Consider the following 12,350-nt stretch of genomic DNA (forward strand, 5'->3'; position numbering starts at 1 on the left):
TGTTCTAGTCAGGTCTAGAGCCCGCCTACTGTACCGGAGTTGATTGGTTCTCCCAAGGAATGGGCGGATCAGCTGGTCTGTGATTGGACAGATCTGGATCTCACCTGTAGCTGTTTTTCCACCTGCCGATCACAGACACACAGTCACAGACACACAGTCACACAGGCAGACGGACGGACATCAGATAGAGAGACAGACAGAATGATAGACTGACAGAATGATACAGTAGCCTATGCATGGGAGCTTCTGTGGACTGAGTTCTGAAATCAGAACATTTTATTTTGTTTTCAATGAAAACAAAATGTCCATGAAGGTTCATGGACATTTTTACTTTTTGCTGCGGAATAACAAAACACCTGCTTCTGAAGTCTTCCCTGGTAAGTTAAATATGTGGTCTGTCTGTCCGTTCAGTGATTTATAGGCTATACAATTAAATTAAAACCAAACAATGATCGAGTGAGGCGGTTGCATATGGATGGATCGAGTTGATGATCTGTCGCACCTGTTGCTGTCATGTTGTTGTGGTTTTTCCTCAACAACTTGTAGGATAACACAGTGTTACTAACACTGTTGCCAACGTCGGGTTAATTACGGTAGTTCCCAGAACAGAAGATATTATTCAGCTGCTGAAACGCTTCTGAGAGATTAGCTGGCTATATGATAGTTGGTATAGCTTTTAAAAAAAGCATGATCGAAACTTTTGATTCAAAAGTAGCTCTGGTCCAGCTCTATAATGCCGTTGCAACGGAGACCATGCTAGATCGAAAGGGTATCTAATGATAGGCCTACTTATAAAACGGGTTGAATGTTTTTGTTAGCCTTTTTTTTTCTTCTGGAAAAAAAGTAGCCTATACTGCCGAAGCAGACAACCCGCAGCAGCACAACAGCAGAAGAAAATGCCAGCACTCCTTTTCACATGATTTTATTTACTGTAAATACAATCATTTGAAAAGTAGTGCTGGACAGAGAGTGGATAATACGCGTTTCGGCCTGGTTGGCCTTCTCTTGGTTTTTTTTCACCCAATAATGTTAATTTAGATTAAGACAGGTGTTTTTACCTGCGGGTAGGCCATGTCAGAATTGAGTTGATAAATACATCTTAGTCTAAATCCTAGGCTAATGGGTAGCCTATCCCATATGGTTTCAATGTAGCCAATAATTTTATCATAATTGAGTCTAAAACCCAGTCTAAAGTTTAGACTATATAAACAATATAGCTAGCTGGCTATAGGCGTAGCCACTATAAAAAATGATAACCTTTTATGCTTGCATTTAGCCTATAATCCTGTGACACTGTCTCTGTACTGTACTGTACTGTACTGTACAGTAGGCCTATGTGATTCATTTTATTGTAAATATCGCTAGTCTGGATAAGTGTCTGCTAATTGCCTAAATTAAGTGCAAACTAATCATGTAATATTTACTGTAGGCCATGGTGTATAATCTATGGATGAATAGATTAGCACCATGCATCTGGCATCACAGTGGTCGCAAATATTAGTGCATGAACTATATTGCCAATAGCATTCTTATTAGATGCTCTAACAGAGTGCCAAGCTAAACATTAATCAATGTAATATTTGCACAGCATATGGTTTCAAAGCCAACCTTTGTTTACTGTTAATCATTAAACCTCTTCTGTCCCACCGGCCTCTCTGACACATATTTTTACTTTTTTCACTCTGGGCAAGTGGGCACTCACAATGGAGTCTTTTATAGACTCATTTGAGCCAGGCCACGTCTATTCCTGGATGTGCCTGTCCGGTTTTCACACTGACTCATGCCCATGTTCATTGAAACGTCCCTTATCACTACATTCTTGATTCTGGGATGTGTCTGTATAGGCCTAGTGCCAAGTCCTATACCTACAATTTACAGTTTACAATTTAGGCATTTAGCAGACGCTCTTGATCCAGAGCGACTTACATTTAAGCAAAAACAAAAGCATGGCATACATCACATATATAAAAAGTAGTTATCATGAATCATGTATAAACTAAGAACGTAACAGTGGAGTATCTATGTCAACTATACATACTATACTATATTATACAATATACATGTGTACTATAAAGTGCTATGACTACATAAAATGCAATTCTAGTGCTGTCTACGTAACGAGCTATAAGTCTGTCTAAAATACTATCCAAGTCTACATAAAGTGCTATCTACCTAGTGGTGGACAGGGGGACAGTAACAAAGTAGGCTACTATTTACTTGAGTAGGCTTTTAGGCTACTTTACTTGAATATTTGTATGTTTGGATATACTTTCGTTTTTTATACTTTCACTCTACTATCATTTGAAAGACAAATACGACTTATGAGCGCTACTATTATTGACTATTATTCATGTTTTGAATATTTCTGGAAAGGAACTTTTAATTGATATATAAAAAAATGCTATTTTTAAAAGCATGCTCTTTTGAATATTTAAGTTTGAGTTTTTTTATTATTATTATTTTTTTTTAGTGTAGCAGTTGTACAAATTACAAAAAAAAATTAAGAGCTACTTTCTTTACTTGTAGTGGAGTAATATTGTGACCAGGTCCAGGAGTATCTATACCGGTTACCGTATATATATATATATATTTAGTCGTTATGCCAATTAATTAATTGAGAGCAATGTTTAGCTGTAAAATACATTGTGTTTACAATACATGGCGGTCATGTTGGAAACGGCAGTAAATCAAGCGGGGCGCAGCTGGTGCTCTGAGGGTTTGATAATGGGCATCGGCCTGTTATAGAGCGGTCATTATACAGAAATAACAGACCACTGAATTCAGCCCCCTTGCCCCCATTAAGTAAGTAATGGGTTGTGAGATTGTAGATCGGTAATTCTCACATTTGTGAAATGGAGCTTAAAGCGGCATTATGTAACAATGTTTTAATGAATAAAATGTAATGTTGTCCGACACCGTGCCCGACATGGTTGAGAAATAAATTCCTCTGCATTTTGGGTGCTATTTTTTATATTAGTTCTCCTCAGAGTCGGTCCGACGTACTAACAATCCAACCGGCATTACGACACCCTACCTAAAACCCTAACCTAACCCTAACCTCAATCAACCCAATATGACACCCTACCTAAAACCTGAACCTAACCCTAACCTCACTCAACCCAATACGACACCCTACCTAAAACCCTAACCTAACCCTAACCTCACTCAACCCAATACGACACCCTACCTAAAACCCTAACCTAACCCTAACCTCACTCAACCCAATACGACACCCTACCTAAAACCCTAACCTAACCCTAACCTCACTCAACCCAATACGACACCCTACCTAAAACCCTAACCTAACCCTAACCTCACTCAACCCAATACGACACCCTACCTAAAACCCTAACCTAACCCTAACCTCACTCAACCCAATACGACACCCTACCTAAAACCCTAACCTAACCCTAACCTCACTCAACCCAATACGACACCCTACCTAAAACCCTAACCTAACCCTAACCTCACTCAACCCAATACGACACCCTACCTAAAACCCTAACCTAACCCTAACCTCACTCAACCCAATACGACACCCTACCTAAAACCCTAACCTAACCCTAACCTCACTCAACCCAATACGACACCCTACCTAAAACCCTAACCTAACCCTAACCTCACTCAACCCAATACGACACCCTACCTAAAACCCTAACCTAACCCTAACCTCACTCAACCCAATACGACACCCTACCTAAAACCCTAACCTAACCCTAACCTCACTCAACCCAATACGACACCCTACCTAAAACCCTAACCTAACCCGAACCTCACAGGGAGCCACGGTTAGATTAGACCCCTTCTCTGAAGACCCCCTGTTGAAGACGCCTGGTGCAGAGTAGTGATGGGATCAGGTGTATTGCTGGGTGTTGACAGTCTTCTGAAGGCCATTGTTTCATTGAGGGGGGGGGGGGGTGTGTGTGTGTGTGTGTGTGTGTGTGTGTGTGTGTGTGTGTGTGACTTTACTTGTGAGGAGTCGGACCAAATGTCTCCTCTTCAGACTCCATCTTAGCCCGTAGCACTTTTCCTAGCCTTGATGACCTTACAGGCGTATGTAAAGGCTCAACTTATAGCATTTTATATAGACATAGCACTCTATAGTGCATACGCATAGTTTCATTATATTAACCTCTCCCAGTTCAACCGATAAAACCCTGACTTCTTCCTCTATAAAACCCTGGCTTCTTACGCAAGCAGACTTTTTACGCAAAGCGTGGGAAAAAAAGGCAGAATGTTTTGTTTGTGTAAAGAAAAAAGAAAAGAAAAGAAAAACTGTTTCTGGTACACAATGCAATATTGAAACAATGATTTGTATGGTGTGTCCTATAAGTCCATGTGGGCTGGGCGCCTTGGGTGCATGACACAAAAATAAATAATCTATATATCTATCTATCTATAGAATTTGCAATGTAGGCATTTAGCAGACAACCCAGCTCCAGAGAGTGAAATCAGAGTAAACAGAGAAAACCTGAACCATTAAGACCACAAACAAAGTACACATACGTAGAGTGCAGAGAGAGCAATGTACACTGTAGGAAGTGCCTCAAAGAAACTAGGATAGGCCTATGGGGTAAACAATGAACCTAGCATCTGTCAGGAGCTGTCAACCGCTTTAGGAGAGAAATTGACATATTGGAGCATATAGGCAATTATGTTTCTGCAATCATTTTAGATTCCAGACAAGATTTTTGTTGGTTGGCCAATGGCCAAAGGGCCTTTCTGTGTGGAATTTGCACATTTTTCTGTGCTACCGATAATGCCTAAAATGTGTCTATGCCAGTCTATGCCATACCAATACCACATACTTTATCACATGATGAGATTTAATTTACAGTATTATTTTGAATTGATGTTGCACAACTGTTTTATATCCTTACTGTACAATATTCATTATTATTTTACCAACTTGGAGCTGCACTTTAATTATTATGAATTTATTTGGTATTTATTCCTATAGATCAGTGGTTCTCAAACCTTTTAATTTAACTGATAATATATCATAACATAACATAACTGAACTGAAACATAACTGAACTGTGCAAATGGAACCAAATGGACCCTTGCGGGTTCATGGTTATTGGCAATGTTATGCAGCTGATGTGTCCTAAACAGCAGCTCTACAGGCTTGTAAAAAAGAAGAAATCTATAAAATAACATTCAGTTTATGTGTATATTACACTTGCATGCTTGATGCTTGTTAAAAGTTATACGTCATTTTCCATATGTTGAAGTTTCCTTAAAAAATACCTATCAAAGTTCAATTCAATTCAATTCAATTCAATTTTTATTATAGTGTCAAATCACAACAAGTTGTCTCAAGACACTTTACAACCAACAAAGATCCACCCAGAGCAAGCAATATTGCGACAATGGTAACAAAAGTTATGTGTGTTTATTTATGGTACAGTACTGATCTAGGACTCTGAAATCAGCATCAACATCCGCCATCACTTAGACTCCTAGCTAATACTTGCAGTATAGTACTTCTGGCACTAAGTTGTTAAATTCCTGTATAATATACTGGAATTTCACACTTCACCAACATGATGTTGAGAGGCAGGGCACTGACAACGTGGCTGTCTGCTGTGCACTGAGCTGACATTAGCTGACATTTGATGTGAGGTGTCATGTTTCACTTCCACAACACTTCACTTGTGTTTGGTGCACAACATGGATACCCTTATGTTAAACCATTTATATTATTAGTCATGCAGTGTCGGGTATGAACTATGAAAGAGGTTAAACCAATGATACTCCCCGTTCATATGTCATTTCATATTACGAGTCACGGGTCAGGCATGAAGGAGGCTTGCTTGTCATCGGATGATCCACTAGAAGGTTACACACTTATGGGTCTGTTTTACTCACAGCGCCTTGCAGAAGCTATTTTCACATTTTTTGCCTGTTTCTTACAGGGTTAGGGATTTTCTATGTATAGTAATAGTTTGCTGATTACTTGAGTTTTGAAATTAATGTTGAAATTCATTGAAAATTTCATTCACAGATTTTGGCTGCAATATTTCCAACGCCGGTCGTCAGTCAAATAATCACCAAAATTATCAGCCAAAATGATATATCGATCAGGACTCTAGGATCTCATCAAAGTTTTTAGCAGCCTCTCTAAAACAATCAAACAATATTTGGAAATCAAATCAAAATCAAATCACAGCAGTCACAACAGGAACTAAATGTGACATGATATGGATTAATATTTAATCTCACCCTCTCATCAATGATGGACACAATATTTGATCAGAGACATTACATTATAGATTGTACACTACTAGATCTGGGTTATAATGGTTCCCACGAGGTTTGTTTTTACGAGCTGTTTTATGGTCTATTATTTGTCAGTGTGGTGCGTACATTAGTAGGTGTGTCAGAAATATTAAGGTTATGCTATTATTGTTTCCTGGAGGAACAGCCAGGTGTGATGATGACAGATGACAGCACAGCAATTAGAATGAAACAGGTTATAGCACTGCCTCATTTACAGTAATAACAGACCTACTGTACCTGTATTTTGACCTGAGATCAGATTTAAAAAAAAAATCTATGTCAGTCGTTCTTAGATTTTTCAAAAATAGCAGATCTACAAGCTCGTAGCGCGCCACTTGGTGGCCGCGCTATGAGCTTGTAGATCTGCTAACAGTAGACATGCATCCAGAGCATTGCAATAGGGGTCAGACTCATCACCATGCTGGCTTGTGGTGGACATTTTTGTCAACCAAAATTAAACGTTTGCCTTGGACATACAAATGGAGTAGCCAAACACAAAGACCTATAGTAGCCCTAAGTGACCATTGCAGGTCTGTAACTCTGAGAGCGTACACATGGAACCAACTGGGCCCGTATGGGTCAACCTTGGTTACTTTTGGACACTTTCAGAGATACGGGTGCTTGAAAATAAAACATTTGAGACTTGACATTCAGTAATTGGGTCTTATGATCAAAATAAGAACATCGTAATGGTGTCACTGTAACAACAAAATTGCCACAGACGAGGTCACGTCTTGGACAGACATATTGATGACCCCTGTTTATAGCCAAACTGTCGTCATTTAGGGCACTAAATGATGACACAAGACTTGATCTATAATACTGTAGCCTGACACTCAGTCTGACATTTAATTTAGTTTCACTTCATTATTCAATGAATCACCAGGACATATTATTTAAATGGTAGTGATTCAGGGCTGGACTCCAGGCTATACTAGTACTACTGTAAAAGTTGTCTCAAGGCCTCAGTACAGTATATCACTTCTAATGGTTATTACACCGTCTGTGGCTGCTGAGTAATATCATACTCTGTCAAGATTTAATCCTTGTGAAATCCTGTCAAATGAGAACAAAGCTTCCTCTCTGGGTGTAATCTGATTGGACACCATGACATTCCCAGCGTTAATGTGTCACAAGGCAAGATACAGCGAGGCAATTCAGCGTGATTTACGTTACGAAGAAACGTCATTATAATAGAGTAAAAAGGAAGGAAACTTCTAATCAGGCCACAGAGAAAAGAATAGATAATATACAAGGACATTTGAATAAATACACCGGTAATTTAAAAGTTCCAGATATGTAGAGCATAAAAACAGAATGCTTTTTCTCCATGTTTAGTTCTAATTAGTTCTAATTCTAGGGACAAACCCAGATCTAAAGGTTGCGAAGCACTGCCCTAAACCATGCAATGCTTATATAATAATCCAGCAGTAATATTTTGATATCAATCATTTGACGTACAGAAACGCTCAGAAAGTGACCATGTTTTAGTTTTTTAGTTTTTTGAGGGGCCCTCCAATGCATGGCTTTTGAAATTGCGTCGTATGGCAGCCAAGTCTATGGCAGCCAAAACGGGAACCCGTTTTGGTGTCAGCATCATGTCATGCTTTAGCTATTGAAAAATAGCAGATCTACAAGCTCATAGCGCGCCACAGAGTGGCGCGCTACGAGCTTGTAGGTCTGCTATTTTAGAAACATTTTTAGAATCTGATCTCAGGTCAGAATGGGGTTAATCAGACCAGTGTGTGTCCAGTGGAAACCTCGTATGAATCTGATCTCAGGTCAGAATGGGTTAATGTTTGATTAGGGCACAAATGACGACGTGAGATGTCATGTAGCCTAATATACATTGTGTGGCTGTTTTTTTTTTAATACAATATAACACTGCATTCTCATAACTTGTAATTTCTCTCATTCATTACAGTTTACGGTTGAGAACCGAGAGGGCCCCTGAAGCCCTGGTCCCGCCCCGCCTCATCCAATCAGAGAGGGCCCCTGAGGCCCTGGTCCCGCCCCCCCCATCCGTGAACCTTTGGGCGATGCCGAAGAGTGGCACGTGGCCAGGCAGCGTTGCCATGGAGACCCTGAGCAGTATGGATAGTAGCGCCGGGAGTTGTGACAGCGTGATCAGCGCCAACTCTGCATTTGTGAGTGTTCTGAACTACATTACCATGTCCATGGGTGTGTGTGTGTGTGTGTGTCACTGAAGAAAGGAAAACAACTGATTACTGCATCAAAAGTAATCACAAACTGGTCAAACTTTAACCAAATTGGCTAATAATAAGAAAGAGGTAAAAGCCACCTGCCCCTCCCAAGACCCAATCTGCTACTCTGGAGTGCTCGGTTGCTCAGTTTGTTGAAAAGGGGGATTTCTAAACCTCCTAGAATCAGAATCAGCGTTTATCTCCATATTTTAACGTCTAAAAATAACAGATCTGCAAGCGTGAAGTGACATACTTACAGTATTATGAGCTTGCAGAAATGCAATTTTTGGGACATGAGTGTTCCACCCGATAAGAGATAATTTGTTTTAGAGAACCTCAGCTCACGTGTGTGTGTGTGTGTGTGTGTGTGTGTGTGTGTGTGTGTGTGTGTGTGTGTGTGTGTGTGTGTGTGTGTGTGTGTGCGTGTGCGTGTGCGCGTGCGCGTGCGCGTGTGTCAGAGTGATGACAGCATGGAGCATCTATCGCCTGAGGAGAGGGCGTGTCTGATGTTCCTGGAGGAGACCATCGAGAGTCTGGAGTTGGAAGAGGACAGTGGAGTGTCCAATGACGAGCTGGATGGAGGACAGCACGGTGAAACAACACCCCAGCAACCGTCTATAATCACTGACATTGAAACAACATCCCTGCAACCGTCTATAATCACTGACATTAAAACAACACCCCAGCAGTCATCTGTATCCAGTGACATTAAAACAACACCCCAGCAGTCATCTGTATCCAGTGACATTAAAACAACACCCCAGCAGTCGTCTATACCCAGTGACATTGAAACAACACCCCAGCAACTGTCTGTACCCAGTGTCACTGAAACAACACCCCAGCAATCCAGCGTAACACATGGTAAATATCAATGGGCATCCCTATGTTCCCTGGGTTCTATGTTCCCTAGGTTATATTCTCCCCAGGTTCTATGCTCCCTGGGTTAGTGTTGTAAGCGCGGAACATGTAACCCGGGGAACATAAATCACTGTTTGTCAAACTTCTTAATTTCAATAACTCTGAGTGTGTACAAATGGAACCAAATAGACATCTACAAATGTAGAGAGGGTGTTATTTACTTATTTTTAAGTTAGAATATGGAGATAAGAGTCAAGATAAATATCGAACATATTTGAAAATGATCTGTGCTGAGCCCATGATGGGATGCGATGTGTTGTGAGACATTTCCGCTATTTATGGTACAAATAAGTGCTTAAGTGAATAAGAAAATGTCCCCTATCAGTTTTCAATAAAAACCTGCCTGGTGTCTTTGTTCTCAGATGCCCAGGGTTTCCAACACGATGAAACCGGCCATGACCAGAAGTCCTTCCTCAGTGGTGGCGTTCCGACACCATTCCTCCTGGCGAACAGTCTCCCAGAAACGCCCGACGAGCCAACAGAACCTACAAGTGCTGCATCATCCATCGAACACAGTGCTCCTCCCCACGAACACGCAGATCCACAGACCTCCGCAGACGCTGATGATGCAAACGCTCCGACAACGGCTCCAACAGCAGGGCAGACGTCCCCAGAACTCCAGACTCAAGATGCAGATCCAGCCACGGATACCAGAACCCCTTCTCCGGCTGCTACATCCACCCCGTCGGACTCGGACACCGGTGTCGTAGACAGAGATGAGGGTACAGAGAAAGATGTGCAACCTGGTGGCCACTCTTCTGAGATGGACATGGGTCTGATCCTTCCTCCGTCAGACTTCAGGGACGAGCCCGCCACGCCTCAGCCGGAGCCGGAGCATCCGAAGGACCAGGAGCTTCTTGGTTCTCTAGGGACGTCGCAGAGAAGCTCGATCACACCCACTGACATGGAGGACCAAGCCGTGAAGACACCTTCTCCTGTGAGTTCTCCTGTATCTCTAGATCCTCCCTCCGAACCTCCTGTTGAAGTTCCTGTCAGCGGCCATGCACCATCGTCTCTTCCTGAGACGCCACAGCCCAGCCCTCCTCTCGAGGCAGTGGAGATAAAAAGCAGTGGAGATCAAAAGCAGAGAAGCTCGACCACGCCCGCTGACATGGAGGACATGGGCAGGCAAGCCGTGAAGACACCTTCTCCTGTGAGTTCTCCTGAATCTCTAGAGCCTCCCTCCGAACCTCCTGTTGAAGTTCCTGTCAACGGCCATGCACCATCGTCTCTTCCTGAGATGCCCCAGCCCAGCCCTCCTCTCGAGGCAGTGGAGATCAAAAGCCCGCCCGCTGTGGCCCCCAGACCCAAGAAGCTGCCCTCCAACATAATCCTCAAGTCCCACAAGCCCCCTGCAGGCTCCAGTGGTACCCCGGCCCACCCTGTCTCCTCTTCCAGTGACAGGTTGATACAACTTGACCCACAGAGGGTTCGCATGGAGGCCCTCCGGAAGCTGGGCCTTCTAAAGAGTGAGGAGAGAGTCCCGGGCCCCCCTGTCCTGAGCCCCAACAAACTCTCCCGTGGCTCCAGGAAATCCTGGGCGGCGCCTAGCGCTCCTCTGAGCCCTCCTTATGTCCCCACCTCCACGCCATCTCCACCCCCTGTCCCGACGATAAACCCACCGCCTGCCTCGGTTCCGGTTCCGGTCCCATCTCCGGTGCCAGGGACCGTTCCACCCCCGACAGTGGAAGCATCTTCGGCGGACCCCATCCCGGATCCTGTGGTCCGGGATGCCAACATCCTTCCGGCCCCCGCCGCTTTCAGCGACACCGTTGAACCTCTGGTTCCGCCCACAGACACGCCTCCTGTCCCCGCCGTTCCTCCCGCCTCACCCAAGAACAAATCTGCCACGCTGGAGCGCTCGGGCACGTCTACCGGCGGTGCTGCCACCAACGCCCAGCGCTGCCCGAGCGAGGTTCGGAACACTCGGGCGCGCCCCGCCTCCCTCGGCAGTGGGAAGGACTTCTCTGAGGCTCAGGGCGGATACCAGGTGTCCCCCCACCTCGCGGGAGACCTCCAGAAGCTGCCCCGCTCCCATGGCATCAGTGTTGTCATCTGCCCGCGGGCCAAGAACGGAGAGGACCGCCGCGAGGCGCTCAAGAAGCTGGGACTGCTCCGAGACTGAGTGCCGTACATGGCGCCGAAAGTGAAGTAGCACTGAACCCATTTTCAGCCTCATCTTCGTGTAATTGGCCCTCACTAATGCTCATTATTACTGAGATGGCACCATTTGTGGGCTGTGGACAGTTCACGAACCTGCACCTGCCTATGAGTGACATCGTCAATTGTGATTAAAAGGTAATAGAAAGTATAGCATTTGTGGATTTCCTGCAAAGTTAACATGCCATTGTTCTATAGCAAACTAAAGAAAAAGTTTGAAATATTGTTTGAAATGATCAAACCTACCTACTGATATCTCAGATGATGATGATATCTCAGATACACCAAAAAAAAGTTATATAGGGTATAGTCTGTGTCTATAGAGTAAAATCTATAAAAAAATGCGTGGGTTTTGAGAGTGGTTTTGGAGGATGGGGGGCTTCATGGATAATGGATGGGTGACTGTGGCTCAGGAGGTAGAGCAGGTCTTCCAATGATCCATGGGTCGGCGGTTCGAATCCCGGCTCCTCCGGTCTACATGTCGAAGTGTCCTTGAGCAAGTCACTGAACCCCAAATTGCTCCTGATGTGCTGGTTGGTACCTTGCATGGCTTCTATGTAAAGCGCCTTGGATAAAGGCACTATATAAATGCACCATTTGTCATTTTGGTAGCAACTAGCAAGCCAGAAAAAGCCCTATTGATCGCTCCGGGTTCAGTGCTTGGTCCTGGGGACCAGCAGCAGCTTGGTCCTGGTGGTCTAGTGATGAGATGATATGAAAATGACTGATGTCACCATTATTGTAGCAAAAACTGTTGTGATTAACAATATTATCGCGATAATCAAA

The 12,350-nt window shown here is 43.5% G+C and overlaps 1 protein-coding gene across 1 annotated transcript; it reads left to right on the top strand.

Annotated features, from left to right (window-relative positions):
- Positions 1–157: 157 nt before the first annotated feature.
- On the top strand, positions 158–11,826 carry LOC308315750 (uncharacterized protein). The gene is made up of 4 exons (XM_080763881.1): positions 158–377; positions 8,207–8,429; positions 8,945–9,347; positions 9,767–11,826. The coding sequence occupies exons 2-4, from the start codon at positions 8,322–8,324 to the stop codon at positions 11,527–11,529; spliced, it is 2,274 nt and encodes a 757-aa protein (XP_080620007.1). The 5' UTR covers positions 158–377; positions 8,207–8,321; the 3' UTR covers positions 11,530–11,826.
- Positions 11,827–12,350: the final 524 nt, after the last annotated feature.

Source organism: Protomyctophum bolini, assembly GCF_963924005.1.
Source record: "Protomyctophum bolini genome assembly, chromosome: 5".
Lineage (NCBI taxonomy): Eukaryota > Metazoa > Chordata > Actinopteri > Myctophiformes > Myctophidae > Protomyctophum > Protomyctophum bolini.

What these genes read in the sequence shown, in the direction of transcription:
- LOC308315750 (XM_080763881.1), top strand. Translation starts at nt 8,322, where the DNA reads ATGCCGAAGAGTGGCACGTGGCCAGGCAGCGTTGCCATGGAGACCCTG. An exon ending in TCAGCGCCAACTCTGCATTT is followed by an intron (nt 8,430 to 8,944) that starts GTGAGTGTTCTG and finishes CGCGTGTGTCAG; the next exon opens with AGTGATGACAGCATGGAGCA. An exon ending in GCAATCCAGCGTAACACATG is followed by an intron (nt 9,348 to 9,766) that starts GTAAATATCAAT and finishes CTTTGTTCTCAG; the next exon opens with ATGCCCAGGGTTTCCAACAC.